This window comes from Salmo salar, chromosome 05 (genome assembly GCF_965601325.2).
Source record: "Salmo salar chromosome 05, fSalSal1, whole genome shotgun sequence".
NCBI classification, from domain to species: Eukaryota; Metazoa; Chordata; class Actinopteri; order Salmoniformes; family Salmonidae; genus Salmo; species Salmo salar.
In genome coordinates, this window is record NC_138295.1 from 61,977,356 (window position 1) to 62,004,392 (window position 27,037).

General features: G+C 43.0%; 2 protein-coding genes and 1 long non-coding RNA gene across 5 annotated transcripts; 2 read left to right on the forward strand and 1 right to left on the reverse strand.

Moving 5' to 3' along the window:
- The first annotated feature begins 1,125 nt into the window (after positions 1-1,125).
- LOC106605380 (uncharacterized) lies at positions 1,126-1,774 on the forward strand. Its single transcript, XR_001328839.3, has 3 exons — positions 1,126-1,267; positions 1,411-1,587; positions 1,681-1,774. It is a non-coding gene; the product is annotated as an uncharacterized LOC106605380 (long non-coding RNA).
- A 5,465-nt stretch (positions 1,775-7,239) lies between these two features.
- Positions 7,240-23,977, reverse strand: LOC145879534 (uncharacterized). Of its 3 annotated transcripts, XR_014392360.1 has the most exons (7): positions 23,717-23,977; positions 19,993-20,123; positions 11,992-12,114; positions 11,860-11,896; positions 11,687-11,752; positions 9,404-9,599; positions 7,255-7,759 (listed from the first exon to the last, which is right to left on the reverse strand). XR_014392360.1 is itself a non-coding variant. In XM_082975348.1 (6 exons), exons 1-6 carry the CDS (start codon positions 23,751-23,753, stop codon positions 9,544-9,546), a joined length of 450 nt encoding a protein of 149 aa, XP_082831474.1. In that variant the 5' UTR covers positions 23,754-23,977; the 3' UTR covers positions 7,240-9,543. The 3 variants fall into 3 exon arrangements, 2 of the variants coding, with proteins under 2 accessions (XP_082831474.1, XP_082831473.1); XM_082975348.1 differs by having other exon boundaries at positions 7,240-9,599; XM_082975347.1 differs by lacking the exons at positions 7,255-7,759; positions 9,404-9,599 and adding an exon at positions 10,592-10,776.
- Positions 23,978-24,031: 54 nt separating this feature from the next.
- On the forward strand, positions 24,032-26,623 carry LOC106605366 (CD83 antigen). Its single transcript, XM_014200898.3, has 5 exons — positions 24,032-24,157; positions 24,251-24,387; positions 24,537-24,771; positions 24,920-25,020; positions 25,173-26,623. Exons 1-5 carry the CDS (start codon positions 24,130-24,132, stop codon positions 25,323-25,325), a joined length of 654 nt encoding a protein of 217 aa, XP_014056373.1. The 5' UTR covers positions 24,032-24,129; the 3' UTR covers positions 25,326-26,623.
- The last annotated feature ends 414 nt before the right edge of the window (positions 26,624-27,037 follow it).

A 27,037-nucleotide genomic window follows, 5' to 3' on the forward strand; every position in this document is an offset into this window, starting at 1 on the left:
CCACACTTCTTTATTTGAAGCACTGTACGTGGTCGATAAGGTATAGGGGCGCAGCCCTGAAAGATTCTGCGGTGGTGTACACAAATAAAAGAAACCACTGGCAGAAGGAAAAAACTCAATACACGTTCTTTACGAGCACACAAAACCCGGACAAGCAACACAATCACGTACAACCACATACATCCTACGCTAACCTAAATAACCCCCCCTTACTAATGACTAACCCAAAACAGGTGCGTGCCTACCTAGACCTAACCAAACGAAAGTGAAACAAAAAGGGATCGATGGTAGCTAGTAGCCGGCGACGACGACCGCCGAGCTCCGCCCGGCGGAGGAGGGGCGCCACCATCCGTCACTGTCGTGACAGTGAGAAGGTAACCTTTTATTTACATTCCCCATCACACTGCTAAATTACCAGTCAATTTCTCACAGTTAATCAAGCACACACACACACACCAGTACGTGAAAGTGGATGTGTATTGGTCATCTGCTGTTTATGTTTGGGTCTTTCCTTTGTGACTGATAAACTGTAATAAGCAGTCCTATCATTGCCATGGCATCTTACTGACTCATCTCATGTGCTGATTGTTCCTTCCTCAGGGTGGTGTTGGAAGAACTGGTGTGAAGGGAAAGAAAGAGGACAAGGTAAATCATATGACAAGGCCGAGCCGACGTCACTCTCTCATCTATCTACTTCCTGTTTCCATTGATGTAGTGGGTCTGTTTTTCTTACCAAAAATGTTTCTGTTCCTGCGTGGTGACAAAGGTCAGGTTTGTACACTCCATTTTGTGAAAGTATGAGTTTTTTCACCCAACTCATTTTATGTCATGTAAAAACCACAATTCTGACACTTTATAATGTTCCTAGATGACAGCAGACACAACAGCACATACTGTAGTGTTGAGTTCCTGTTATATCATAATATCCTAATAGAACTATTTTAATCAAGTAGAAGTATTGATAATTAAATGATTTGATTAGGTAGAAGTATTGAGAATTAAATTATTTGATTAGGTAGAAGTATTGAGATTGAGTTTAAATCGTGACTTTTTGTGTTCAGTGACTGAACAGTGTCCCCCCTCTGTCTCTCTCCTTCCTTCCCCTCATCTCTGAATGGTAGCAAGGAGAGAGAGGTACCATCGGCCCTGATGGCATTGTTGGACGAAATGGACCCCCGGCGTCCCAGGCTCCAGAGGAGAGCCAGGTCCAGGCGGTGACCTGGGGGTCAAAGGTGGCTCTGGACCTAAAGGAGTGCCAGGTGCCCCTGTGCGTATCAGGAGCCAACTCCAGTCTGCCTGGAGGAAGGGTCTCCCCCTTATTTTACATTGACCCATATCTAGCAAGAACGTTTGCTGACTGATTGATCGATTGATTACTTGGTTGATTGATTGCCAGCTTTTTTACCTCAGGGCCCTGGGCTGACAGATGAGCAGGTATTGCAGCTGTGTAAAGGAGTGGTGACAGCCCAGATCTCCAAGTATGCAGCTTCCATCCGGGCCAAGTGTTCCCAAGGCTGCCCCATCAACAACCGTACACTTATTGGGCCGCCCGGAACCAGGGGACCAACTGGAAAATCAGGCAAACCCGTGAGTCACACATCCCCCAAACCAACCCATATCTACTAAGGAAGGCCTTTATTCCAAACGATGATAAGTTCTGTTGACCTCTCTCTCTCGCAGGGTAAAGCGGGCAAAGCTGGAGTCAAAGGAGGCAGGGGCATCCAAGGGGACACAGGAGTGGATGGTCAGAAGGTGGCAGAGGGTGAAAGAGGTATGTAATCCAAATGTCTTAGTTCAACCAAACTTGATTACAGGTAAACTAAACCCTGATCACTAAGGCTAATTCAAGTGAAAATGAGTGGAGCACCTTTGTAGTGACCTTCTTGATCCTAATCAGTCAGGTTTCAAGACTGGGCATTCAACTGAGACTGCTCTTCTCTGTGTCACGGAGGCTCTCCGCACTGCTAAAGCTAACTCTCTCTCCTCTGCTCTCATCCTTCTAGACCTATCTGCTGCCTTTGATACTGTGAACCATCAGATCCTCCTCTCCACCCTCTCCGAGCTGGGCATCTCCGGCGCGGCCCACGCTTGGATTGCGTCCTACCTGACAGGTCACTCCTACCAGGTGGCGTGGCGAGAATCTGTCTCCGCACCACGTGCTCTCACCACTGGTGTCCCCCAGGGCTCTGTTCTAGGCCCTCTCCTATTCTCGCTATACACCAAGTCACTTGGCTCTGTCATATCCTCACATGGTCTCTCCTATCATTGCTATGCAGACGACACACAATTAATCTTCTCCTTTCCCCCTTCTGACAACCAGGTGGCGAATCGCATCTCTGCATGTCTGGCAGACATATCAGTGTGGATGACGGATCACCACCTCAAGCTGAACCTCGGCAAGACGGCGCTGCTCTTCCTCCCGGGGAAGGACTGCCCGTTCCATGATCTCGCCATCACGGTTGACAACTCCCTTGTGTCCTCCTCCCAGAGTGCTAAGAGCCTCGGCGTGACCCTGGACAACACCCTGTCGTTCTCCACTAACATCAAGGCGGTGACCCGATCCTGTAGGTTCATGCTCTACAACATTCGCAGAGTACGACCCTGCCTCACACAGGAAGCGGCGCAGGTCCTAATCCAGGCACTTGTCATCTCCCGTCTGGATTACTGCAACTCGCTGTTGGTTGGGCTCCCTGCCTGTGCCATTAAACCCCTACAACTCATCCAGAACGCCGCAGCCCGTCTGGTGTTCAACCTTCCCAAGTTCTCTCACGTCACCCCGCTCCTCCGCTCTCTCCACTGGCTTCCAGTTGAAGCTCGCATCCGCTACAAGACCATGATGCTTGCCTACGGAGCTGTGAGGGGAACGGCACCTCCGTACCTTCAGGCTCTGATCAGGCCCTACACCCAAACAAGGGCACTGCGTTCATCCACCTCTGGCCTGCTCGCCTCCCTACCTCTGAGGAAGCACAGTTCCCGTTCAGCCCAGTCAAAACTGTTCGCTGCTCTGGCACCCCAATGGTGGAACAAGCTCCCTCACGACGCCAGGACAGCGGAGTCAATCACCACCTTCCGGAGACACCTGAAACCCCACCTCTTTAAGGAATACCTGGGATAGGATAAAGTAATCCTTCTAACCCCCCCCCCTTAAAAGATTTAGATGCACTATTGTAAAGTGGTTGTTCCACTGGATATTATAAGGTGAATGCACCAATTTGTAAGTCGCTCTGGATAAGAGCGTCTGCTAAATGACTTAAATGTAAACGTAGTGGCATAGCTTCAGAGTTGAATTAGGTATGATCTCTGTTCTACTCCACAGGAATAAACAGTCTGAAAGGAAAGGGAGATGAGCCTGGTAAAGATCTATCAGGACACGATGGGCATCAAGGTCTCAGAGGTAGGACACTGTTTCCACTGGTGTGAAACTCTCAGGTCTACCTCAAAATTGCTTGTCTTAGAATTGTTGGAAAGTATCTGTAATTCACTTCCAGATTCCCTTGACATTGCTCCATTCCCAGATCAAAACTCAATGTGTACAGCATTGATCTTTTTGAATTTCATGCCTAATTTAATTGTTGTATTGACTGGTATTGAAATGGAATTGATCCGAGCACTGTTCCATGGCGCTCACCAGTGTTGGAACGGTTTGGTGAAACACGCTGGACTCTGTACAGAGAGATGAAACCAACCTTGACTGCATTCCAGCTGAGCCAAGCAAGGCTCTCAATGAACTCTGTTTAGGCATAATTTATAACCTTTTTTGCTTGCCCAAAACAATACATTATGATTTTTTTATGCAGAAACAAAGAAAAAAATAGTCTTCCTCCAAGCAAAACTATAAGGGTCTTGAGAAACTGGCTAAAATAAATTGGCAGAAAATTCAACTAGCAGGAGTCTCTGGCTACCAGTCAGGTTTTGTTGTTGATATGATCAACAATGCTGTGTATACATTGAAAATAAAAAGTGATGTAAATAATTTTGTTAAGTATCACTGTTTTAGATAAAATGTTCACAGACATAATCAATATAAACGTTTTTTTTAAAGTTCATATTAAAAATAACACATTGAAATGTGTTATATAAATTCCAAATACTGTATGATAAATAATTTGGCAATGATTTGTAGGACAGCACAAAATGTCTGTCAATTAAATGAATGAACTATATTCATAAATAATAACTCACATGAACAGGATGTTAAACTCTATCACCTCTTAATTGATATTTTTGTCATTGTCAATCTTCATTGAGAATCATTCCAACACATTACAAGGCGGAAACATAGCCCTGTAAACTCAAGTATATCACACACGTGTTGTTAACATTTGTACTTTTGTGTACATGTGTTGGCAATCAGAACCCTGATACAAAAGCGTCACAATGTTTGGAGACAATTCTTTTTAATGCATCACCACCACATCACATGACAGATTAGAAAATGAGCTGAGCATGAAAATGGGTGATTATCTCTCATCAAAAGTATGCTAAACATTATGGTATACAACTATGCTACAAAAGTACACACACGACATCAACGGACAAGAAAATAAACCTCATTAAAATGTTTGTTTAACGCTGCTCGTGTTAAAGGGCTCCTCTTAATGTGTGTAAAATTATGGTTGTCAGTTCATATAAAAGTGTTTGGTTTTATGGACTGGAGGGAGGAAAGAAGTATTAAACAATATTGTACATATCGTCTCTCTGGTGAAATTTACATTTTTTTAGTCATTTAGCAGACGCTCTTATCCAGAGCGACTTACAAATTGGTGCATTCACCTATAATATCCAGTGGAACAACCACTTTACAATAGTGCATCTAAATCTTTTAAGGGGGGGGGGTTAGAAGGATTACTTTATCCTATCCCAGGTATTCCTTGAAGAGGTGGGGTTTCAGGTGTCTCCGGAAGGTGGTGATTGACTCCGCTGTCCTGGCGTCGTGAGGGAGCTTGTTCCACCATTGGGGTGCCAGAGCAGCGAACAGTTTTGACTGGGCTGAGCGGGAACTGTGCTTCCTCAGAGGTAGGGAGGCGAGCAGGCCAGAGGTGGATGAACGGAGTGCCCTTGTTTGGGTGTAGGGCCTGATCAGAGCCTGAAGGTACGGAGGTGCCGTTCCCCTCACAGCTCCGTAGGCAAGCACCATGGTCTTGTAGCGGATGCGAGCTTCGACTGGAAGCCAGTGGAGAGAGCGGAGGAGCGGGGTGACGTGAGAGAACTTGGGAAGGTTGAACACCAGACGGGCTGCGGCGTTCTGGATGAGTTGTAGGGGTTTAATGGCACAGGCAGGGAGCCCAGCCAACAGCGAGTTGCAGTAATCCAGACGGGAGATGACAAGTGCCTGGATTAGGACCTGCGCCGCTTCCTGTGTGAGGCAGGGTCATACTCTGCGAATGTTGTAGAGCATGAACCTACAGGATCGGGTCACCGCCTTGATGTTGGTGGAGAACGACAGGGTGTTGTCCAGGGTCACGCCAAGGCTCTTAGCACTCTGGGAGGAGGACACAAGGGAGTTGTCAACCGTGATGGCGAGATCATGGAACGGGCAGTCCTTCCCCGGGAGGAAGAGCAGCTCCGTCTTGCCGAGGTTCAGCTTGAGGTGGTGATCCGTCATCCACACTGATATGTCTGCCAGACATGCAGAGATGCGATTCGCCACCTGGTTGTCAGAAGGGGGAAAGGAGAAGATTAATTGTGTGTCGTCTGCATAGCAATGATATGAGAGACCATGTGAGGATATGACAGAGCCAAGTGACTTGGTGTATAGCGAGAATAGGAGTGGGCCAAGAACAGAGCCCTGGGGGACACCAGTGGTGAGAGCACGTGGTGCGGAGACAGATTCTCGCCACGCCACCTGGTAGGAGCGACCTGTCAGGTAGGACGCAATCCAAGCGTGCGCGGTGCCGGAGATGCCCAGCTCGGAGAGGGTGGAGAGGAGGATCTGATGGTTCACGGTATCAAAGGCAGCAGATAGGTCTAGAAGGATGAGAGCAGAGGAGAGAGAGTTAGCTTTAGCAGTGCGGAGAGCCTCCGTGACACAGAGAAGAGCAGTCTCAGTTGAATGCCCAGTCTTGAAACCTGACTGATTAGGATCAAGAAGGTCATTCTGAGAGAGATAGCAAGAGAGCTGGCCAAGCACGGCGCGTTCAAGAGTTTTGGAGAGAAAGGAAAGAAGGGATACTGGCCTGTAGTTGTTGACATCGGAGGGATCGAGTGTAGGTTTTTTCAGAAGGGGTGCAACTCTCGCTCTCTTGAAGACGGAAGGGACGTAGCCAGCGGTCAAGGATGCGTTGATGAGCGAGGTGAGGTAGGGGAGAAGGTCTCCGGAAATGGTCTGGAGAAGAGAGGAGGGGATAGGGTCAAGTGGGCAGGTTGTTGGGCGGCCGGCCGTCACAAGACGCGAGAGTTCATCTGGAGAGAGAGGGGAGAAAGAGGTCAAAGCACAGGGTAGGGCAGTGTGAGCAGGACCAGCAGTGTCGTTTGACTTAGCAAACGAGGATCGGATGTCGTCAACCTTCTTTTCAAAATGGTTGACGAAGTCATCCGCAGAGAGGGAGGAGGGGGGGGGGGAGGGGGAGGAGGATTAAGGAGGGAGGAGAAGGTAGCAAAGAGCTTCCTAGGGTTAGAGGCAGATGCTTGGAGTTTAGAGTGGTAGAAAGTGGCTTTAGCAGCAGAGACAGAAGAGGAAAATGTAGAGAGGAGGGAGTGAAAGGATGCCAGGTCCGCAGGGAGGCGAGTTTTCCTCCATTTCCGCTCGGCTGCCCGGAGCCCTGTTCTGTGAGCTCGCAGTGAGTCGTCGAGCCACGGAGCAGGAGGGGAGGACCGAGCCGGCCTGGAGGATAGGGGACAGAGGAAATCAAAGGATGCAGAGAGGGAGGAGAGGAGGGTTGAGGAGGCAGAATCAGGAGATAGGTTGGAGAAGGTTTGAGCAGAGGGAAGAGATGATAGGATGGAAGAGGAGAGAGTAGCGGGAGAGAGAGAGCGAAGGTTGGGACGGCGCAATACCATCCGAGTAGGGGGAGAGTGAGAAGTGTTGGATGAGAGCGAGAGGGAAAAGGATACAAGGTAGTGGTCGGAGACTTGGAGGGGAGTTGCAATGAGATTAGTGGAAGAACAGCATCTAGTAAAGATGAGGTCAAGCGTATTGCCTGCCTTGTGAGTAGGGGGGGAAGGTGAGAGGGTGAGGTCAAAAGAGGAGAGGAGTGGAAAGAAGGAGGCAGAGAGGAATGAGTCAAAGGTAGACGTGGGGAGGTTAAAGTCACCCAGAACTGTGAGAGGTGAGCCATCCTCAGGAAAGGAACTTATCAAGGCGTCAAGCTCATTGATGAACTCTCCAAGGGAACCTGGAGGGCGATAAATGATAAGGATGTTAAGCTTGAAAGGGCTGGTAACTGTGACAGCATGGAATTCAAATGAGGAGATAGACAGATGGGTCAGGGGAGAAAGAGAGAATGTCCACTTGGGAGAGATGAGGATTCCAGTGCCACCACCCCGCTGGCTCGATGCTCTAGGGGTATGCGAGAACACGTAGTCAGACGAGGAGAGAGCAGTAGGAGTAGCAGTGTTATCTGTGGTGATCCATGTTTCCGTCAGCGCCAGGAAGTCTAGGGACTGGAGGGTAGCATAGGCTGAGATGAACTCAGCCTTGTTGGCCGCAGACCGGCAGTTCCAGAGGCTGCCGGAGACCTGGAACTCCACGTGGGTCGTGCGCGCTGGGACCACCAGGTTAGAGCGGCAGCGGCCACGCGGTGTGGAGCGTTTGTATGGCCTGTGCAGAGGAGAGAGAACAGGGATAGGCGGACACATAGTAGACAAGCTACAGAAGAGGCTACGCTAATGCAAATGAGATTGGAGTGACAAGTGGACTACGCGTCTCGAATGTTCAGGAAGTTAAGCTTACGTTGCAAAAATGTTATTGACTAAAATGATACAGTACTGCTGGCTGGTGGAGTAGGCTAGCTAGCAGTGGCTGCGTTGTTGACTTTGAACGTGTAGCTGGCTAGGTAACCTCGGTAGTTTCAGTACTACACCTTGTCATGATACAAAGCAACTTTGTAGCTAGCTAGCTAACATAACACTAATCAAGACGTTCCTTGTAGTGTATTTAGTTTCAACAATGCTGCTCGTCGGTAATAGTTGGCTAGGTTAGGAAAAATGGCGTCGCGGGGGACGGAAATAGCTGGCTAGCTAACCTCGATGGCTGGCTAGCTAACAATTATCAATTAACAATTATCAAGCTATGACAAAGACAACTAGGTAGCTCGCTAGGTAACACTGCACTAGTCAAATCGTTCCGTTGTGAAGTATTAGTAACTACAGCGCTGCTAGTCGGTAACGGATGGCTATCTGGCAGTGGGTTAATGATGACTAGGTGTGTTGAGTAAGTCTGGCGCCGCGTCGCGGCTGGCTAGCACACCTCGATAATACGCAAACTCAAGCTACACAATTATCTTAGATACAGAGACAGCACAGACAACTATGTAGCTGGCTAACTAACACTAACACCACACTAATCAAGTCGTTGCGTTGTAATGTAATAGTTTCTGCGGTGCTGTTAGTCGGTAGAAGTTGGCTAGCTAACAGTGATGACTAGCTAGCTAGCAGCTAGCAGTGTTGACTACGTTAGGAGGACGAAGATAGCTAGCCTCGATAATTACTCAGTTACTCTAAACTACACAATTATCAATCGAGTCACTTGTCTCTAAGCTTATTGTCTGATCTAGGGGTGAGTAGGTGTAGCTATATTTGTATCAATACAAAATGGTCCAAGGCAAAGTATTATTATTATTTTTTGTTTTTAAAAGGACACCAATTTAAAATATATATTCTTAAAAACTTGCAAAATATATTCCTTAATTTGATGGGACATTAGAACACATACAATTTGACATTGTTTCCAAGGCATAGTGAAGTACTGCCATTTTGTGACAACAAATGTTCCATGGGAGAGATGATTGGCTTGTAACGGACAAGTTCACAGCTTGTTTTTCTAGGTAATTGTACATTCATACGTCGTCATTTTTGCTTTATAGAATTAATAGGTAATAAATAGCTTAATAAATATATTGCATAAACAACACTGTCTATATGGCACAGCATGATGAGGCAGTGCAGTTTATACTGTACGTGGTCAGCAGCAAGAAACATTTTCTGTTGAATTTTGTGTTCTGTCAAAACACTATGGCTTTCTTTGTTTCTCTCTTAGGTGAAACTACATGATGTAAACATCACCAATCTTACAGGTACACTTGGTTTAGTTAGCAGAGTATTGAGACAAAAAGGTAGAAAAGCGCATAGAAGATGGCAATGAGACTAAAACTAGAGTCTCGACATGGCGGCAGAAGCCATATTCTTCCTTTAAAAGCAATAAAGGTCCTGAGTAGATAGATGTCTATAATACTACTTGCTTAACTTTGATGTTCGCTGGTGTAGTGTGTCCCACCAACTACAAATTCCCAACTGTTCTTCATTGGAAGGATAAAGGATGTCATCTGGGTTCTTTGTTGGTTCTAGATTGTTGGTCCCCAATGTGAGCGCCCCATCAGACCACATCTACAGTACAAATTGTATGATCATAGTGACCATATGGATCAGGAATGTCCAAAGTCCTAAAATATAAACAGAAGACAGTTGTTAAGTAATAAGTTATTTTGTTTATTTAAAAATCTCTCATTGTAGTTAGAACATCAGGCATTTTCCTGTAGCATCAACTTGTTTTTGATAGTAATAGAGCTCTGATCTATATTATAATAAGCTAATGATTCTACGCTTCAAAACAAGTGCATCGTCCTCCCACATGATATTGTCCACTTTATATTCCGCTGTGTTTTGTATTTTTGTTAAGTAGTTCCAAACAGAGTCTGGTCTCGAGACCACATACAGATGTAGGATCTTAATTTGAGCCAGTTTGCAATAGCAGTAAAATAATCCTGCAGCAACAGGAAATGTGGATTATAATTAATGGACATTTTTCGTTAAGGCAAATCAAATCTGGAAATAACAAACTTTAGAATACTTGTTAAATCTTGAATACACAAGTTCGCATGTCCTGCTGTGCAAATACATTCTCAGCAACAAAGGAGTGATCAAATTAAGATCCTACATCTGTATTGAGAGTCTTGGTGTCACATACATTTTTACTTCGTCTTGATTCTGTCTCGGACAGTGAAGACTCATCACTTCTTGCTGAGACCAACGGAGACCAGCAGAGTGAAAAACTCTGATAAATAATTATCAGCTCCCATTCGCCAGGCCAAATAACCACACTCCTTTCATGACACATTAATATCTTATTGCCTATTGAAACCTGGGCTTTCTACTTTACTCATAACACTAATGTCCTTTACTTTCATAGAAATGTATCCTCAAATATTGTCGCGCTTGTCAGAAATTATTCGCTGGTTGGGAAGAGTATGGGACATTGTTTGAAAGTTGCATGCTCACTATTAGTAAGGGGAAACTGAGGGAAGTTGTAACAAATTTTGTCTTTTCATCTATTATAGACCTGTTTGGTTTGTGATAATTTGTAAAGTGGCTCTATTTGCCGTCAGCCTACATTTTTTCACCATTCTGAATGTCTAAAGAATACATATCAACACAGAAATACTGGACATTTTCAGCTTTTATTATGGTGGAGATTTGACACAATTAATGGTCTTGAATTGGACTCGCATTTTTCTGGTCTTGGTATCGAACCCCTAACCTCCCTCCTGGTCCCGGGCTTGACTTGGTCTCGCCTCACTTCTGGTCTTGGTCTTGACTCGGACTCAATTTGAATTGGTCTCGCTTTAGGTGGTATCAAACACAACACTGGTTTGGAATGGCACAGATACTATTGCATCTTGTCAATGCAATTATGATGTCATTTCACAGCTAAGGCAAAGCCTAGGCCTATAAAAGTGCAGGTCCAGCTACTCAGTGGGTATAACAATAAGAGGCCACTAAAGGGACACCCAAGAGACGATGACAGTGATAAGGAGGTAAGTTGTAAGGTGCGTACAGTGCGCCAGGCTGCCACCACGGCCGTGTCCAAACACAGAGTCTCACGCCTACGGACTGGACATTCCAAATTACCATGGCAATTATGCGTCACAATACTAATATTAATGCAACATGCAGCCAGCAATCTCTGGTATCCAAGGTACAGTATCCTATCAACTGCGCTGCAGCACTTAGTCAGTCTATGGAAGGCCCGTGTGGAAAAATCTTCAACAGCATATCTCATGACCCGTAGTCCTGTTTTTCCCAACTCTTAAACTAAGCCTCAAATCCTTTGAAATAATGGAGGTCAAATCAAGCAAGGTACATCATTATGCATCACAAAATTAATTTTCTATTGTAGGCTACTGTTTAAACAGGTATGGATAACATGGTTTAAGCCTGACGAAACATGTGCCAGCGACACAAGCAGCAGCGGGCATATCGCACATCTTGCTGACTTTTGTAACGGTCCAGAAAGCAAGTGCCTACAAAAACAGTAGCCTCCAACAAGTTGCTCCGGAGTTGAAGGTTGATAGCCTATACATTGGCTATTTGTTTTGCAGGAGGGGGGAATTGCATTAAATCAATATACTAATTTGCTATGATTTACCGCCCTTAAGGGCAGGGTGCCGCTAGTATGTATATTTTGATAACAGTGGCACTTATTTGTGCAATCAAAATGTAATCCATTATATAAAAACAAAACATACTTTACCATAATGTGCGAATTGACCGTTTGCAGTGTTAGTGGTTGTCATAGAGACAGCTGGTCTGCTTATCGCTGATGGAGCAAAAAGAGTGACATGAGCAATATGATGACAACAACGCTTTATATGAACATCAATGGTAGGTTGTGTTATACACCAATAACATCAGGAGCAACCATACCTGAGAAGTGCAGCCTGGTCTCTTTATATACCCCATCCTGTGAAAGAGAAAGGTGTAAATATTTAGAAATGTTTACTAGGTTGGCACTTCGCAGGCAGAGGAGAGGAAGGTGAATTGTATGAGTTGACCTACCTTGGTGGTGCAACCAGTAGTTAATGTGACATCGGCACAGTCACTGAGGAGGACTTTGCCAGAGAACACGTCCATACATGGAAAACTGCATGCACCTTTTCCCTTTTCATAGTAGGCAATGGGCTGTAGTGAAAAAATAATATTTCACGTCATGTCTCAATTGAAATGGCCCCTGCCCCACTGCATACTGTTGATGATACTATCAATGGTGATATGTAAAAAAATAGTGCTAATAAAAATGTCTGACTTCACATTGTATCTACTTGTCATAACCACATATACAGTACCAGTCAAATGTTTGGTCACACCTACTTATTCAAGGTATTTTTTTTTTTTAATTTAAAACTATTTTCTACATAGTAGAATAATTTAAAAACTATGAAATAACACATATGGAACCATGTAGTAACCAGAAGTGTTAAACACTTTATATTTATATTAAACACTTTAAATTGGAGATTCTTCAAAGTGCCACCCTTCGCCTTGACAGCGTTACACAGTCGTGGCACTCTCAACAAGCTTCATGAGGTAGTCACCTGGAATGCATTTCAATTATCAGGTGTGGCTTGTTAAGTCAATTTGTGGAATTTCTTTCCTTCTTAATGCGTTTTAGCCAATCAGTTGTGTTGTGACAAGGTAGGGGTGGTATACAGAAGATGGTCTTTTACCAAATAGGACTAAGTCCATATTATGGCAAGAACAGCTCAAATAAGCAAAGATAAACAACAGTTCATCATTACTTTAAGACAGGATGGTCAGTCAATACCGAAAATTTCAAGAACTTTTAAAGTTTCTTCAAGTGCAGTCACAAAAACCATCAAACGCTATGATGAAACTGGCTCTGATGAGGACTGCCACAGGAAAGGAAGACCCAGAGTTACCTCTGCTGCAGAGGATAAGTTCATTAGAGTTACCAGCCTCAGAAATCGGCAATTAACTGCACCTCAGATTGCAGCCCAAATAAATGCTTCACAGAGTTCAAGTAACAGACATCTCAACATCAACTGTTCAGAGGAGACGACGTGAATCAGGCCTTCATGGTCGAATTGCTGCAAAGAAACCACTACTAAAGGACACCAATAAGAAGAAGACTTGCTTGGGCCAAGAAACACGAGTGTCTTTGTGAGACACAGAGTAGGTGAACGGATTATCTCTGCAGGTGTGGTTCCCACGGTGAAGCATGGAGGAGGTGGTGTGATGGTGTGGGGGTGTTTTGCTGGAGACAGTGATTTATTTAGAATTCATGGCACACTTAACCAGCATGGCTACCACAGCACCATGCAGTGATACACCATCCCATCTGGTTTGCACTTAGTGGGACTATCATTTGTTTTTCAACAGGACAATGACCCAACACACCTCCAGGCTGTGTAAGGGTTATTTGACCAAGGAGGGGAGTGGTGGAATGCTGCATCAAATGACCTGGCCTCCATGATGACCTGACCTCAACCTAATTGAGATGGCTTTGAATGAGTTGGACCGCAGAGTGAAGGAAAAGCAGTTAACCTTAAATGGCTTGATCCCGTTAGTGGGAACGATATGACGACAGCCAGTGAAAGTGCACGGCGGCAAATTCAAAACAACAAAAATATCATAATTAAAATTTCTGAAACATACAAGTATTATACACCATTTTAAAGATAAGATTCTCCTTTTTTTTCTTCTTCATTTTAATGGTAGGTTTATTTGAACAGTGAGAGACAGAATAACAACAAAAAAATCCAGAAAAACGCATGTCAAAAATGTTATAAATTGAGTTGCATTTTACTTGTAACAGTATTTTTTATTGAAGTTTCACAATTTTCACCCATATTAAGAGATACAACAACAAAGACAAGGCAAAAAAAAAACAGCACTCACTTACACATATCCGTATGTATGCACGCATGTACACACACGCCATTTTCCTCTCCCCGCTTCTCTCACCCCATCCCCCTCATTGAATCTCTCAATACATACATTTTAAACAAACAGAAACAGAAATAAAAAAATAAAATAAATTAAATTAAATAAAAAGCTCAGTTTAAACCAAGACGTTGAGTTCCCCACATGGACCGTACAGTGTAATTCTGAAATACATAGACCACCATTCTAAGAGAATCCTTGCAGCATAATAGCTGATACTTCAGGTTCTAGGTAATTTAGGTAAGGTTCCCATACTTTGTAGAACTGATCTGTCTTAGAATGCAATGTACATGTCAGATATTCCAGCGGCACCCATTCAAATAGTATCTTATGCCAATCTTTAATAGAGGGGATCTTATCACTAATCCACTGTAAAAGTATGTTTTTCCTCGCTGCGAAGCTGAGGATGTTGTAAAGCCTCCTCTTACCCACAGAAGTTACATGCCTACTAGGGAGACCTAACAGTAGAGAAACTGGGTCCAATTCTAGATCGACCCCTAGGATCTTTTCAATTTCTTGCAGAACACCAGACCAGTATCTTTGTATTTTGGTACATGACCATAAACAATGTGTTAGGGTGCCTGTATCAGTTTTACATTTGAGACACTGAGGAGAGGAGGAAGAGGGGCTAAAAGCATGTCTGTGATTTGGGGATATATGCAATCTGTGTATTATTCTTAATTGAATTGCTCTAGTACGATTACATATAGATATTGTTTTTGCATATTTCCAAATGTCCTCCCACATATCTTCGTCAATAGTAACAGACAGTTCTTTCTCCCACACTTGTTTCACCCTCTGTGTGTCAACAGCGGAAAAGGACCTTAAAGTATCATAAAACAGACTTACAGAAATTTTCCTTTGTGGGGGAAAAAAGCATTCTTTCAATGACAGACATATCAGGGTTGCCAATTAAGGTGGTGCTCTTCAGAATATAATGTCTTACTTGTAAGAAACTGAAAAAGTCCTGCTTTGGGAGTTGATATTTCTCGACCATCTGCTCAAATGACAATAAAATCTTATCCGCAATTAGTCATTTAGTCTGCGTATGACCTTATTAAGCCAAACGTTAAAGCCAGCATCCAGCAATCCTGGGGCAAAATCTGGGTTGTTAAGAATTGGGGTAAGAGCAGAGGTTAGTTTGGACCTTCCCAGGAAACGTTGAACTGACCTCCATACTTTGAGTGTGTTAAGTGTAATGGGGTTGTTACAGTGATCTTTTACAGACTTGAAACTTGTGAAAAACAAAAGGTCCTGTAAAGGGTATTTTGAAAGAGAAGTCTCAATGTCTAACCAAATAGAGGAGTCATCGTTTGTGATCCAGTCTGAAATATAACATAGGTGGGCACACCACTGATATAACCTGATATTGGGCAGATCTAAGCCACCCATAGAACTTGGCAGCTGCAATATTGCCATCTTAAGTCTTGGCTTGCGTTTACTCCATATAAAGGAACTTAGCCATCCATTTACATCCTTTATTACCTTATTGGAGAGTAATACTGGGATCATTTGGATTGGGTAAAGTAGCCTAGGTAAAATGTTCATTTTCAAGAGGGATATTCTACCCAACCATGAAATCGGAAGAGAGTTCCAGCGCTCCAGATCCTGTCTTATTGTGTCAAACAAGGGAACAAAATTGGCTTTGTACATTTGTTGGAATTTAGGAGTTACAGATATACCCAGATACGTAAAACCTGAGGGAGACAATTTAAAAGGGAAGGGGGGAGAAGTATTAGGTACAGAGTGAAGGTTACCAAGTGGCATAGCCTCTGATTTAGTTAGGTTAATCTTGTAGCCTGAGAATTTGCTGAATAACTCAATAATATTAATAAGAGATGTGATTGAAGTCTCGGGATTAGAAATGAATATCAGGACATCATCAGCATACAAGCTTATTTTATGGTGAACATCACCAATGAGCAGCCCCTGTATAGCAGGCGTTACCCTGATGGCCTCGGCCAGTGGTTCCATAACAAGTGCAAATAGGAGGGGGGACAAAGGACAGCCCTGTCTGGTACCTCTGTGTATAGAGAAGCTATTTGACCGTAGTCCATTAGTAAGGACAGCAGCCTGAGGATCATCATATAAAACTTTCACCCATTTTATAAAGTTGTCCCCCAGACCAAATTTATTTAGAGCAAAGAATAGGTAAGACCACTCCACATGATCAAATGCTTTCTCAGCATCTAGGGAGAGCACAAGACCATCCATAGCACTTCGTTGGTAGACTTCAATTACATTAAGGAGCCGTCTGACATTGTTACATGACCTACGGCCCATAATGAAGCCAGTTTGGTCTCCTTTCACAATTAGTGGCAGTGAGTCCTCTAATCTTGTGGCTAGAATTTTAGAAAGCAATTTTCTATCCACATTCAGAAGGGAAATTGGTCTGTACGAGGAACAAGACTCCAGACATTTTCCCTTTTTGAGAATAAGTGATATGTTGGCTTCTCGCAGCGTTTGGGGGAGCTGGTCATTTGAAAATGAGTGGTTAAACATATCACGCAATGGCTCAAGGATCAGGCCATGGAACTCTTTATAGAACTCACTACAAAACCCGTCCGGTCCTGGGGCCTTACCATTTTGCAGATTCTTAATTGCGGACATTATCTCTTCCTCAGTAACAGGGGCATTAAGGAGAGACTTCTGTTCTTCGGAGATAGTAGGGAGCTCAATCTTAGAAAATAAGTTCTCCATTAACTTGGGTGCGTCATTTGGCAGTTCTGAGGCGTAAAGATTTGCATAAAATTTGTTAAATGAGTCATTTATCAATTTATTTTCATATAAATGATTGCCATCAGAATCAGTAATAGCCGCAATTGACTGAGTCAGCTCTCTTTTTAGCTAGCTACGCCAAGTACTTTCCTGGCTTATCGCCATGTTCATATAGCTTTTGCTTGACAAATCTCATTTTCTTTTCAGCGTCCTGTGTTTGGAGGGAGTCCAGCATTGATCTAATGACTGATATTTCCTTTAATAGGGCAGGAGTGGGAGTTTTAATGTAGTCCTTCTCTTTAGTTCCTAATTCACCCTCTAGTGATTTTTGTTTTTCACGCTTTTTCCGCCTCTTAGTGGCTGCGTATGACATAATCAGACCCCTGGCGTACGCCTTACAGGTTTCCCAAAGGAGTGAGGGGTTATCTGTTGATTGAGAGTTAGAGAAAAATGCTTTAAACTCTGTAATAAAATATGATGTGAATGTATGGTCTTTAAGAATGGTTGTATTCAACCTCCAATGTCTTGACTGATTGAATGCCCCGTTGAGTTATGTCCAGGATCACCTCCGCATGATCAGATATGACTATGCTTCCTATCCTAGCGGATAAAACAGACTGCAGCGACGTTCTGGGCATAAAAGTAAAAAAATAATACCGATACGAATATTACTGAACAGCAGCACATGAGAACTTACACCACTGTTTCATGATCAGATTCAAAATAAAATAAGACGTTATCCAATGCTGCGGAGGTGCAGCTTAAGGTTATTTACCCGAGAGAGTCAATAAACGCAGCAGCCTCTTCAGATGTGTAGAGTTTTTTAGGCGATCCGTTGACCATAATCTTCAATGTGGCCGGGTACAGCAGTGCGCAGTCGATCTTCATTCTCTTGAGTCGAGTCTTCACCTCATCAAACGCTTTGCGCCTTCGCACAACCGCTGTGGAATAATCATTGAAGAATGAGACCTTTGGACCTTTACGTTGACTACCGTCAAAACCGATGTTTCTAGCCGCATCCATGACGCGCTGCTTGTCGGTAAAGTTGTGGAACTTTATAACCACTGGCCGTGGGCGCTGATTGGGACCGGGTATCGGCGCTTGAGAGCGATGTGCTCTGTCTAGCTTCACACGACCAGCCTTAGTGTCCATTTGTAGGTAGCCAGGGATCCATTCCTCAAAAATTTTTACTGAACGTGTCCCTTCAGAATTTTCCGGGAGTCCCACAACACGGATATTGCATCTGCGTCCTCGATTATCCAAGTCGTCAATGTGCTCCGCCATTTTGCGCACCTGCTTCTCAAGTGCTTTTATCTTAGTGTCCATGGATGTAGTTGAAGTTTCCACAGTAGCAATTCTTCCTTCCGCCTCATCAACACGTTTGACAACCCTCTGTAGTTCAGCTGAATGGCCTGCTATTGCTTCCAGGACCGTTCTTATCTTAACCATCGATCACTTTAGTAATGTTATCCGTCATCCTTTGAATCACCAGGTCCATTGTGCCTGGATCCGCAATGTTGTTAGATTCGCTAACGTTAGCTAGCTCCTCCTGCACATCTACAGGGATGGCGGTTTTGGTCGACTTCTTAGTAGCTCTGTTGGGCATGTTGTCGGAGATTTTTGAAAAATAGTCGCCAAGACTCATTGTAGGGTAACTTATTTAGCCAATTCTACCACTTTTTCAAGCTAGGAGATTAATGTAAGAATATAAATTTACGAATACCGCGTGAGCTCGCTGAAACACCGTGTTCTCTCTACGGCGCCATTTTGTTCCCCTCCGATAAGATTGTCCTTAATCTAACCACAGTGTCCGATTTCAAAAAGGCTTTACGGCGAAAGCAAAACATTAGATTATGTTAGGACAGCACCAAAACAAGAAAAACCACATAGCCATTTTCCAAGCAAGCAGAGGCATCACAAAAACCAGAAAGTCAGCTAAAATCAATTACTAACCTTTGATGATCTTCATCAGATGACACTCCCAGGACTCAATGTTACAAAATACATGTATGTTTTCTTCGATAAAGTTCATATTTATATCCATAAACCCCATTTTACATTGGCGCATGATATTCAGAAAATATATTCCCACCAAACCTCCGGTGAATGAACACATCAATTTCCAAAAATACTCATCATAAACGTTGATAAAATTTACAACAGTTATTGAAAAAATTATAGATATACTACTCCTTAATGCTACCGCTCTGTCAGATTTTAAAATAGCTTTTCGGCGAAAGCACATTTGTCAATATTCTGAGACAGAGCTCAACCGTCAAAGCAAGCTATACAGATACCAGCAAAGTTCTGGAGTCAACTAAACTCAGAATTAGTATTAGAAATATTCCCTTACCTTTGCTGATCTTGGTCGGGATGCACTATCAGGTCTCCTACTTCCACAAGAAATGTTCTTTTGTTCGAAATACTCCATATTTATGTCCAAATACCTCTGTTTTGTTCGTGCGTACAGATCACTATCCAAAGGCATAACGTGTGTGTGTAAAATAAGAGACAAAAAGTCAAATAGTTCCATTACCATTCGTAGAAACATGTCAAACGATGTTTACAATCAATCCTTAGGGTCTTTTTAAAATAAAATGTTGATAATATTCCAACCGGACAATAGCGTATTCATTACAGAAGAAAAAGAATGAGTGGCGCGCCAGCGTGAATGCGCAGTAAACAACTCACTGCTCCCAGGCAGTCCACTGATAGACTGAGCTCCTATTCTCTGCCCAGTAACAGCAGACGCATGAAACAAGTTTCTAAAGGCTGTTGACAGCCAATGAAAGCCTTAGGAAGTGCAAAATGACCCCACAGACACTGTAGTTTGAACAGGGATTAGATAGAAGAACTACAGATCACTTACTGGTTGGATTCTTTCCTCAGGTTTTTGCCTGCCATATGAGTTCTGTTATACTCACAGACATCATTCAAACAGTTTTAGAAACTTCAGAGTGTTTTCTATCCAAATCTACTAATAATATGCATATCTTAGTTTCTGGGAGTGAGTAGGAGGCAGTTTACTCTGGGCACATCAGTCATCCAAGAGACTCAATACTGCCACCATCCATAAGAAGTTAACAAGTGCTCAGCATATGTGGGAAGTCCTTCAATACTGTTGGAAAATCATTCCAGGTGAAGCTGGTTGAGAAAATGCCAAGAGTGTGCAAAGCTGTCAAGGCAAAGGGTGGCTAATTGAAGAATCTAAAATATATTTAGATTTGTTCAACACGTTTTTGGTTACTACATGATTGCATGTGTTATTTCATAGTTTTGATGTCTTCACTATTATTCAACAATGTAGAAAATAGTAAAAATAAAACTCTTGATTGAGTAGGTGTCCAAACTTTTGACTGGTACTGTATAATAGATTACCTTTTTGCCAATGGTCCAGCTCTGATCACATTGGGGATCCACTGCTCCAAATGGTGCTTCAAGTGTGTTTGTACCCTCTTGACATGGGTAGGCAACTTTCTTCTCCACTACAGGGGCTGTGAACACGGCGACTGAAAAGTGAATAAATAAAGACACGAGTGAGATTGGGAATCCACTTTACGCCAAGAAAGGATGTCAACCTAGATCCACTATATTATGCAGCATACTAGGCAAAGTGTCAGTTTAAAGGTCCAGTGCAGTGAAAAACATGATTCACCTGTGTTTTATATGTATTTCCATACGATGAGGTTGGAATAATACTGTGAAATTGTCAAAAGTATGATAATGCCCTTTTAGTGTTTGAAAATACGGACTGAAATTGGTGGGATGGCGTTTTGGCCTGGCTGGTGACATCTAGGCCCTAAATTAATGACTAGACCATTAAGAGAGTTCCAAACCTCTCTGCCAATAACAGCTAGTTTTCCACTCCCCACTCAGACCACTCCCAGAAATTGCTCTTTGCTAAGAAGCTATTTTTGTTTCTTTTTGGCCCTTTTAATGGAAAATAATCACAGTAAGGTACTTAATTGTTACCCAGAAATGATTTGATATTGAGATAAAAACAGCTGCATTGGACATTCAGAGATGGTCACTATAGTGTGATGACCTTTCCTGAGACCTTAAAACATGTGTTAGCTCCCCCAAGCTAACACATTCCGTTAGGAACCATAGGCCTAGTTGTTGAAATTAGGAGTATCTCCATTTAACGTTGCCATTGTAAGGTCTTCGAAAGCCAAGTTAAACAGATTACCGACCATTTCGAATCCCACCGTACCTTATCCACTATGCAATCTGGTTTCAGAGCTGGTCATGGGTGCACCTCAGCCACGCTCAAGGTCCTAAACGATATCTTAACCTCCATTGATAAGAAACAATACTGTGCAGCCGTATTCATTGACCTGGCCAAGGCTTTCGACTCTGTCAATCACCACATCCTCATCAGCAGACTCAACAGCCTCGGTTTCTCAAATGATTCTCGCCTGGTTCACCAACTACTTTTCCGATAGAGTTCAGTGTGTCAAATCGGAGGGCCTGTTGTCCGGGCCTCTGGCAGTCTATGGGGGTGCCACAGGGTTAAATTCTCGGGCCAACTCTTTTCTCTGTATACATCAATGATGTTGCTCTTGCTGCTGGTGAGTCTCTGATCCACCTCTACGCAGATGACACCATTCTGTATACTTCTGGCCCCTCTTTGGACACTGTTAACTACCCTCCAGACGAGCTTCAATGCCATACAACTCTCCTTCCGTAGCCTCCAACTGCTCTTAAATACAAGTAAAACTAAATGCATGCTCTTCAACCGATCGCTGCCTACACCTGCCCGCCCGCCCAGCATCACTACTCTGGACGGTTCTGACTTAGAATATGTGGACAACTACAAATACCTAGGTGTCTGGTTAGACTGTAAACTCTCCTTCCAGACTCACATCAAACATCTCCAATCCAAAGTTAAATCTAGAATTGTCTTCCTATTTCGCAACAAAGCATCCGTCACTCATGCTGCCAAACATACCCTCGTAAAATTGACCATCCTACCGATCCTCGACTTTGGCGATGTCATTTACAAAATAGCCTCCAACACCCTACTCAACAAATTGGATGCAGTCTATCACAGTGCCATCTGTTTTGTCACCAAAGCCCCATATACTACCCACCACTGCGACCTGTACGCTCTCGTTGGCTGGCCCTCGCTTCATTCTCGTCACCAAACCCACTGGTTCCAGGTCATCTACAAGACCCTGCTAGGTAAAGTCCCGCCTTATCTCAGCTCGCTGGTCACCATAGCAGCACCCGCCCGTTGCACCCGCTCCAGCAGGTGTATTTCATTGGTCACCCCCAGGGCCAATTCCTACTTTGGCCGCCTCTCCTTCCAGTTCTCTGCTGCCAATGACTGAAACGAACTACAAAAATCTCTGAAACTGGAAACATTTATCTCCCTCACTAGCTTTAAGCACCAGCTGTCAGAGCAGCTCACAGATCACTGTACATAGCCCAAACAATTACCTCATCCCCTACTGTATTTATTTATTTTGCTCCCTTGCACCCCAGTATTTCTACTTTGCACATTCACCTACTGCAAATCTACAATTCCAGTGTTTTTAATTGCTATATTGTATTTACTTCGCCACCGTGGCCTTTTTATTGCCTTTACCTCCCTTATCTCACCTCATTTGCTCACATTGTATATAGACTTGTTTTTGTACTGTATTATTGACTGTATGTTTGTTTTACTCCATGTGTAACTCTGTGTTGTTGTATGTGTCGAACTGCTTTGCTTTATCTTGGCCAGGTCGCAGTTGTAAATGAGAACTTGTTCTCAACTTGCCTACCTGGTTAAACAAAGGTAAAATAAATAAATAAATTGTAGTAGTCCTTGCGAACAAAAATGTGATAACTTTTTTTTGAAAAACGCATCACACGGAGAGGAAGTGGTTAATAGCTGACAATCTTTTGTGATGTTTTTGCTTAAACTGATATTTGTATAATTTGTATCAGTGAATGTCTCTAAATGTAACCAAACATATCCAAAATGGGGACATGATGACACCCACTTTGCACTGCTTGACAAGACACATACCAACCATGTCTGTTGACATCTTGTAATTAAACATTTTTTGTACTTCCAAAAAAGGTCTAAATAAAAAGTTCGATGCAACCGAAAAAATGCCTCTTCGGCACCTCATGTATTTTTCGGATGCTTATACCTTGTTATGGAGGTGCCGAATAGGCATTTTTTCGGTTGCTTGTGTTTTTGGATGTTACATACCGGCCGTGTCTGCAGCCTTCAGTAGGCATAAATGACAATAGTTGCTAATCGAAACTCCATATTTGGTGAGTAACGATCGTATTTTTACATTATTAAACTTGAAAGGCTGGTGAATGCCAAGTTGAATGGCTGCTTCCTGGGTATAAAGGAGATTTGCCATATAAACAATGTAATTCTGGTTCAGGGGATTCCTGGCTCTCGCTCGGGGATTTCCTATAATATTTTATGATGCGCAATCAGCCAGGGGAGTTTAGGGGATTTTCAGGCAATGGCCAAACGTTAATTTCTCTTTCAGTTTGCAAAAATAAGTTATATCTTTATATGTAGGCTATTATCTATTTTTTCTAATCAAATTTTAACGCCTTCTCTTCTACACTACAGATAAACCCGCTTAACGCCAGCAGGCAGACACATAATAAAAAGCGTTACACAGGGATGCTGGCCCATGCTGACTCTAATGCGTCCCACAGTTGTCAAATTGGCTGGATGTCCTTTGGGTGGTCGACCATTCTTCAAACACATGGGAAACTGTTGAGCGTGAAAAACTCAGTAGCTTTGCCGTTCTTGACAAAACCCGGTGCACCTACTACCATACGCCGTTCAGAGGCACTTAGTCTTGGCCATTCACCCTCTAAATGGCACACATACACAATTCAAGACTCAATTGTCTCAAGGCTTAAAAAAAACGTATTTGACCAGTCACCTCCCCTTCATCTACACTGATTGAAGAGGATTTAACAAGTGGCATCAATGAGGAATCATAGCTTTCACCTGGTCAGTCTGTCATGGAAAGAGCAGGTGTTCATAATGTTTTGTACACTCGGTGTAAAGTCTTGCAGTGACAACTGTAATTTTACGTTTGCTTAAGTTGAACAATGTATGAGAAACATAGCCTACCTAAACACATCAGGAGAGTGCCGCGACGTATCAGCATGATGATCAAGATAACAAATTGCAGTCGAGCCTGGGAAGAGAGTACACGCGCAACTGAGAGGCTCGCCCCTTATTCCAAATGATATGCCCACACTTACTGTGACCTTGCACCTTCAATTTAGCGAAATGTCGGGGATCCGTTCAGTACGAAAGAACGGTGTTCAACGTACTGTACTGAACGGCATGATTACGGTGACCCAGAGGGCGATTGTATGGTGCTACGAGTTTTGCGATTTCAAATGGTCACACCCACCAAACGAACGGAACGGCACTCGCTATGGGAAATCCCCAGAGTTTTGGTTTCACTTTAGTTTGGCTTTATAAACTACCACTCTTCTGTTCTCGATCATCGTCTTCATTGCTGTAGTTCCACAAATATGTTTTTTCAACTCGTCTGCATTCTAGGTATGTTGTCATTTCTTTTTTTAAACGAGTTTGATATTATTCCAGCTGGGCAGGCTCACTTGAAATTATAATTTATTTTGTGTTTTTCTATAGCTGCCTCCGTGCAATGTGGGCTCACACAGAATATGCCTACCCAGGAAGTGAAGTCAATTTGTGGAGAGGACTCAATTCTGAAATGTAAAGCAATATGTAAGCCTGGGGTCCAGTACCGGGCAGTGAGGTGGTACAAGGTAAGCTTTCAATTATTGTGATAGCACAAACTGTGTTTTGTACCATCTGACCAAATTCTATACAAGTGCAATATAAGCAAAAAATATACAGCACTGGTCCCAGACCAGCTGTTAAGGGCATATAGTAACCTCAAACCCTCTTCTCCCAGCTAGGTGAGGAGCCCTCTGATAAGGAGTCTGGTCTATTGATGAAGAGGCTATCACCTAAAAGCACCACCCTATGGTACGCCGGTCTGGAGCGGGAAGTGGAACTTTTGGCTGATGATTCTTTCGATATCTTGCTGCCCAATGTAACGGCTGTTGATAACGGGAGGTACAAGTGTCTCCTGGCAGCACCTGTAGGAGAGCAGAACCAGGAAGGGCAGGTTCACCTCAGAGTGACAGGTGAGTGTGTTCTACTCTCATTGTGTGCTTGTTTTGGTATGTAGACCTATTGTATAATGTATGTGAGTGTTTGAAATTGGACCCAGAGGGTTCATCTTTTAAAACATTTCCAGTGATGCTCAAGGATTTGTGGATACTTGTTTTGCAGGTTGCCTTGAGTCCACAGACCAATCAGAAGAAAGGGATACCATCCTAGTTCTTTCCATTGTGGGGCTTGTGGCAGCATTGCTGATATTCACCATCAGCTATGTGAGTTACAACACTACCAGCTGTTCCTCTATTATTATTTTTAACAGATAAAAGAAACAAACATTTTATGGTGATGGTTTTCATGTATTGCATGTATTTCATTTTCTTTGAAATGTTAGTTATTTACTCAATAATCCTCATCTTTACCATAGGTCATCCTAAGGAATATGTTATTGCAAAGGAGTAAGAAGTATCCACAAGAACCACTTCTAGATGCACCCCTTGAGAAGAAAGATTTAATGTTGATTTACACTCTGGGGCCAAACTGGTCGAGACAGGGTTCCATAAAACATGTCTGTGTGTGAGAGCCTGTTCTGCTAGTTTGGGCTCATTGTATACTTGAATGAGGAAATTCAGAGAAAGCATAGGGCACGTTTCGAAGCTGTGCAAGGAGCCTAAGAGTTATGTCTTCTTTCCAGGAGAATAATTCATCTTTAGAGCAGATGGAGGCAGACAACCCTCTGGCCGGTCCTGTAGAACTAAGATGTTTAGGCTTTTCAAAGAAATGAAACAGAAACAGTAGCCTACACCCTTTCACTCAGGCAGTCAAACAGCAGTACAGCCAGGCTAGGGCATCAGTTCTCCAGCAACGAGTGCCTGTCTGCAGCATCCACGCACCTGTGATGCGCAAGGAGCAGGGCCTGGTGAAGGGACCCCGCGATCTAAGCCCCAACAAGGAACTTCAGGAAAGGGAGAAGGAATAATTAATGTTAAGGGGTCATTCTGCAGGGTCGCTCCATGGCAATGTTGGGGTTAATTCCATTTGCATTTCAGTCAACCCAGTCAATTGAAGTTGACATTGATGTTGAACTGGAAAATGACCAATGTGTACTGCATGGCATTTCATGCCTAATTAAAGTCCTGTATTGACTGGTATTGAAATGGAATTGATCTGAGCACTGTTTCATGGGGCTCACCCGTGTTGGAAGGGTTTGGTGGGACACGCTGGATTCTGCAAAGAGAGATGAAACCAACCAAGACTGCATTCCATCTGAGCCAAGCAAATCTCTCAATGAACTCTATAATGTTCAGGCATTATTGATAAGTTTTTGTTATTTTGTGGGGCCAAAACAGTATTTTATTAATCTTGTATGCACAACCAAAAAATATTATTTTCCTCCAAGCAATATGAAAATGGGCTTTGGTGAATATTTGGTTTGTGAACATGATCAGCAATTCTGTGTATACATTGAAAAGTCGTAAATAATTTTGTAACCTACTGTATCTGATGTGCATGTGCTATGGTTCTTAGATACATGTTCTTTAACTTTTTCTTAAGAAGAGTCCTCACTTTTTTAGTCACCACAGAAGTGATATTTCTCTTAGAAACGTTGATTGTTACTCAGAATAGTTCATGTTATTAAGATAAATTACTTACCCTAGCATTTTACAGAGGCTTACAAACTAGATACATAACTATTTTTCTGTATGGAGTAAAAAGCACAATACTTTCTTTAAAGTATTTTACTCAAGGCCGACAACACAGGCAAAAATTGTGATTTTGCTTTCATCTGTCAATTTTCAGATTTTGGGATATTTTGCAACTATAACTTCCATACTTTCATAACATGTACAAATAAATAGGCAATAATATATATAAATACTTTATTTGTATCATTTTATCCCAACTCCGTCAACTACACCTACCATAAATGTCGTTCTTGATAGCATGTTTTCATGACGAACTTCAATCGCTATTTTTAAAACTCTCCATGTTGAATCATATATCGTTCAAAGCTTATCGTTAGCTAGTCTATACATGGCTATATCATTTGTAGACGTAGTGCTTCGTGCTGAAAGATGAGTAATTTCCTGACATCCGATTGGTTACTGGCATTTAAAGGCCCTTTCCGGCAACCTGATTGGTTGAAATGCCTCACGTGCCCCGCTGCACTTCCTTGTTTGAAAATATCTCCCGCGAAGAATCCACGTAAAGAGAGACAAAATGAGAAAATCTCGAAGAATATACCTACAGTATGTGTATACAAATAGGCGATATCAGTTAGCCAATGCGAGA

Excerpts from the sequence above, each read along its gene's own strand:
- LOC106605366 (XM_014200898.3), top strand. The coding sequence starts at position 24,130 with ATGTTTTTTCAACTCGTCTGCATTCTAG. Across the intron at positions 24,158-24,250 it reads TCAACTCGTCTGCATTCTAG|CTGCCTCCGTGCAATGTGGG; the intron begins GTATGTTGTCAT and ends GTTTTTCTATAG. Across the intron at positions 25,021-25,172 it reads TGATATTCACCATCAGCTAT|GTCATCCTAAGGAATATGTT; the intron begins GTGAGTTACAAC and ends TCTTTACCATAG.
- LOC145879534 (XM_082975347.1), bottom strand. The coding sequence starts at position 23,753 with ATGCTGATACGTCGCGGCACTCTCCTGATGTGTTTAG. Across the intron at positions 12,115-19,992 it reads GCTGGACCATTGGCAAAAAG|CCCATTGCCTACTATGAAAA; the intron begins GTAATCTATTAT and ends TTTTCACTACAG. Across the intron at positions 11,897-11,991 it reads CTACTGGTTGCACCACCAAG|GATGGGGTATATAAAGAGAC; the intron begins GTAGGTCAACTC and ends TCTCTTTCACAG.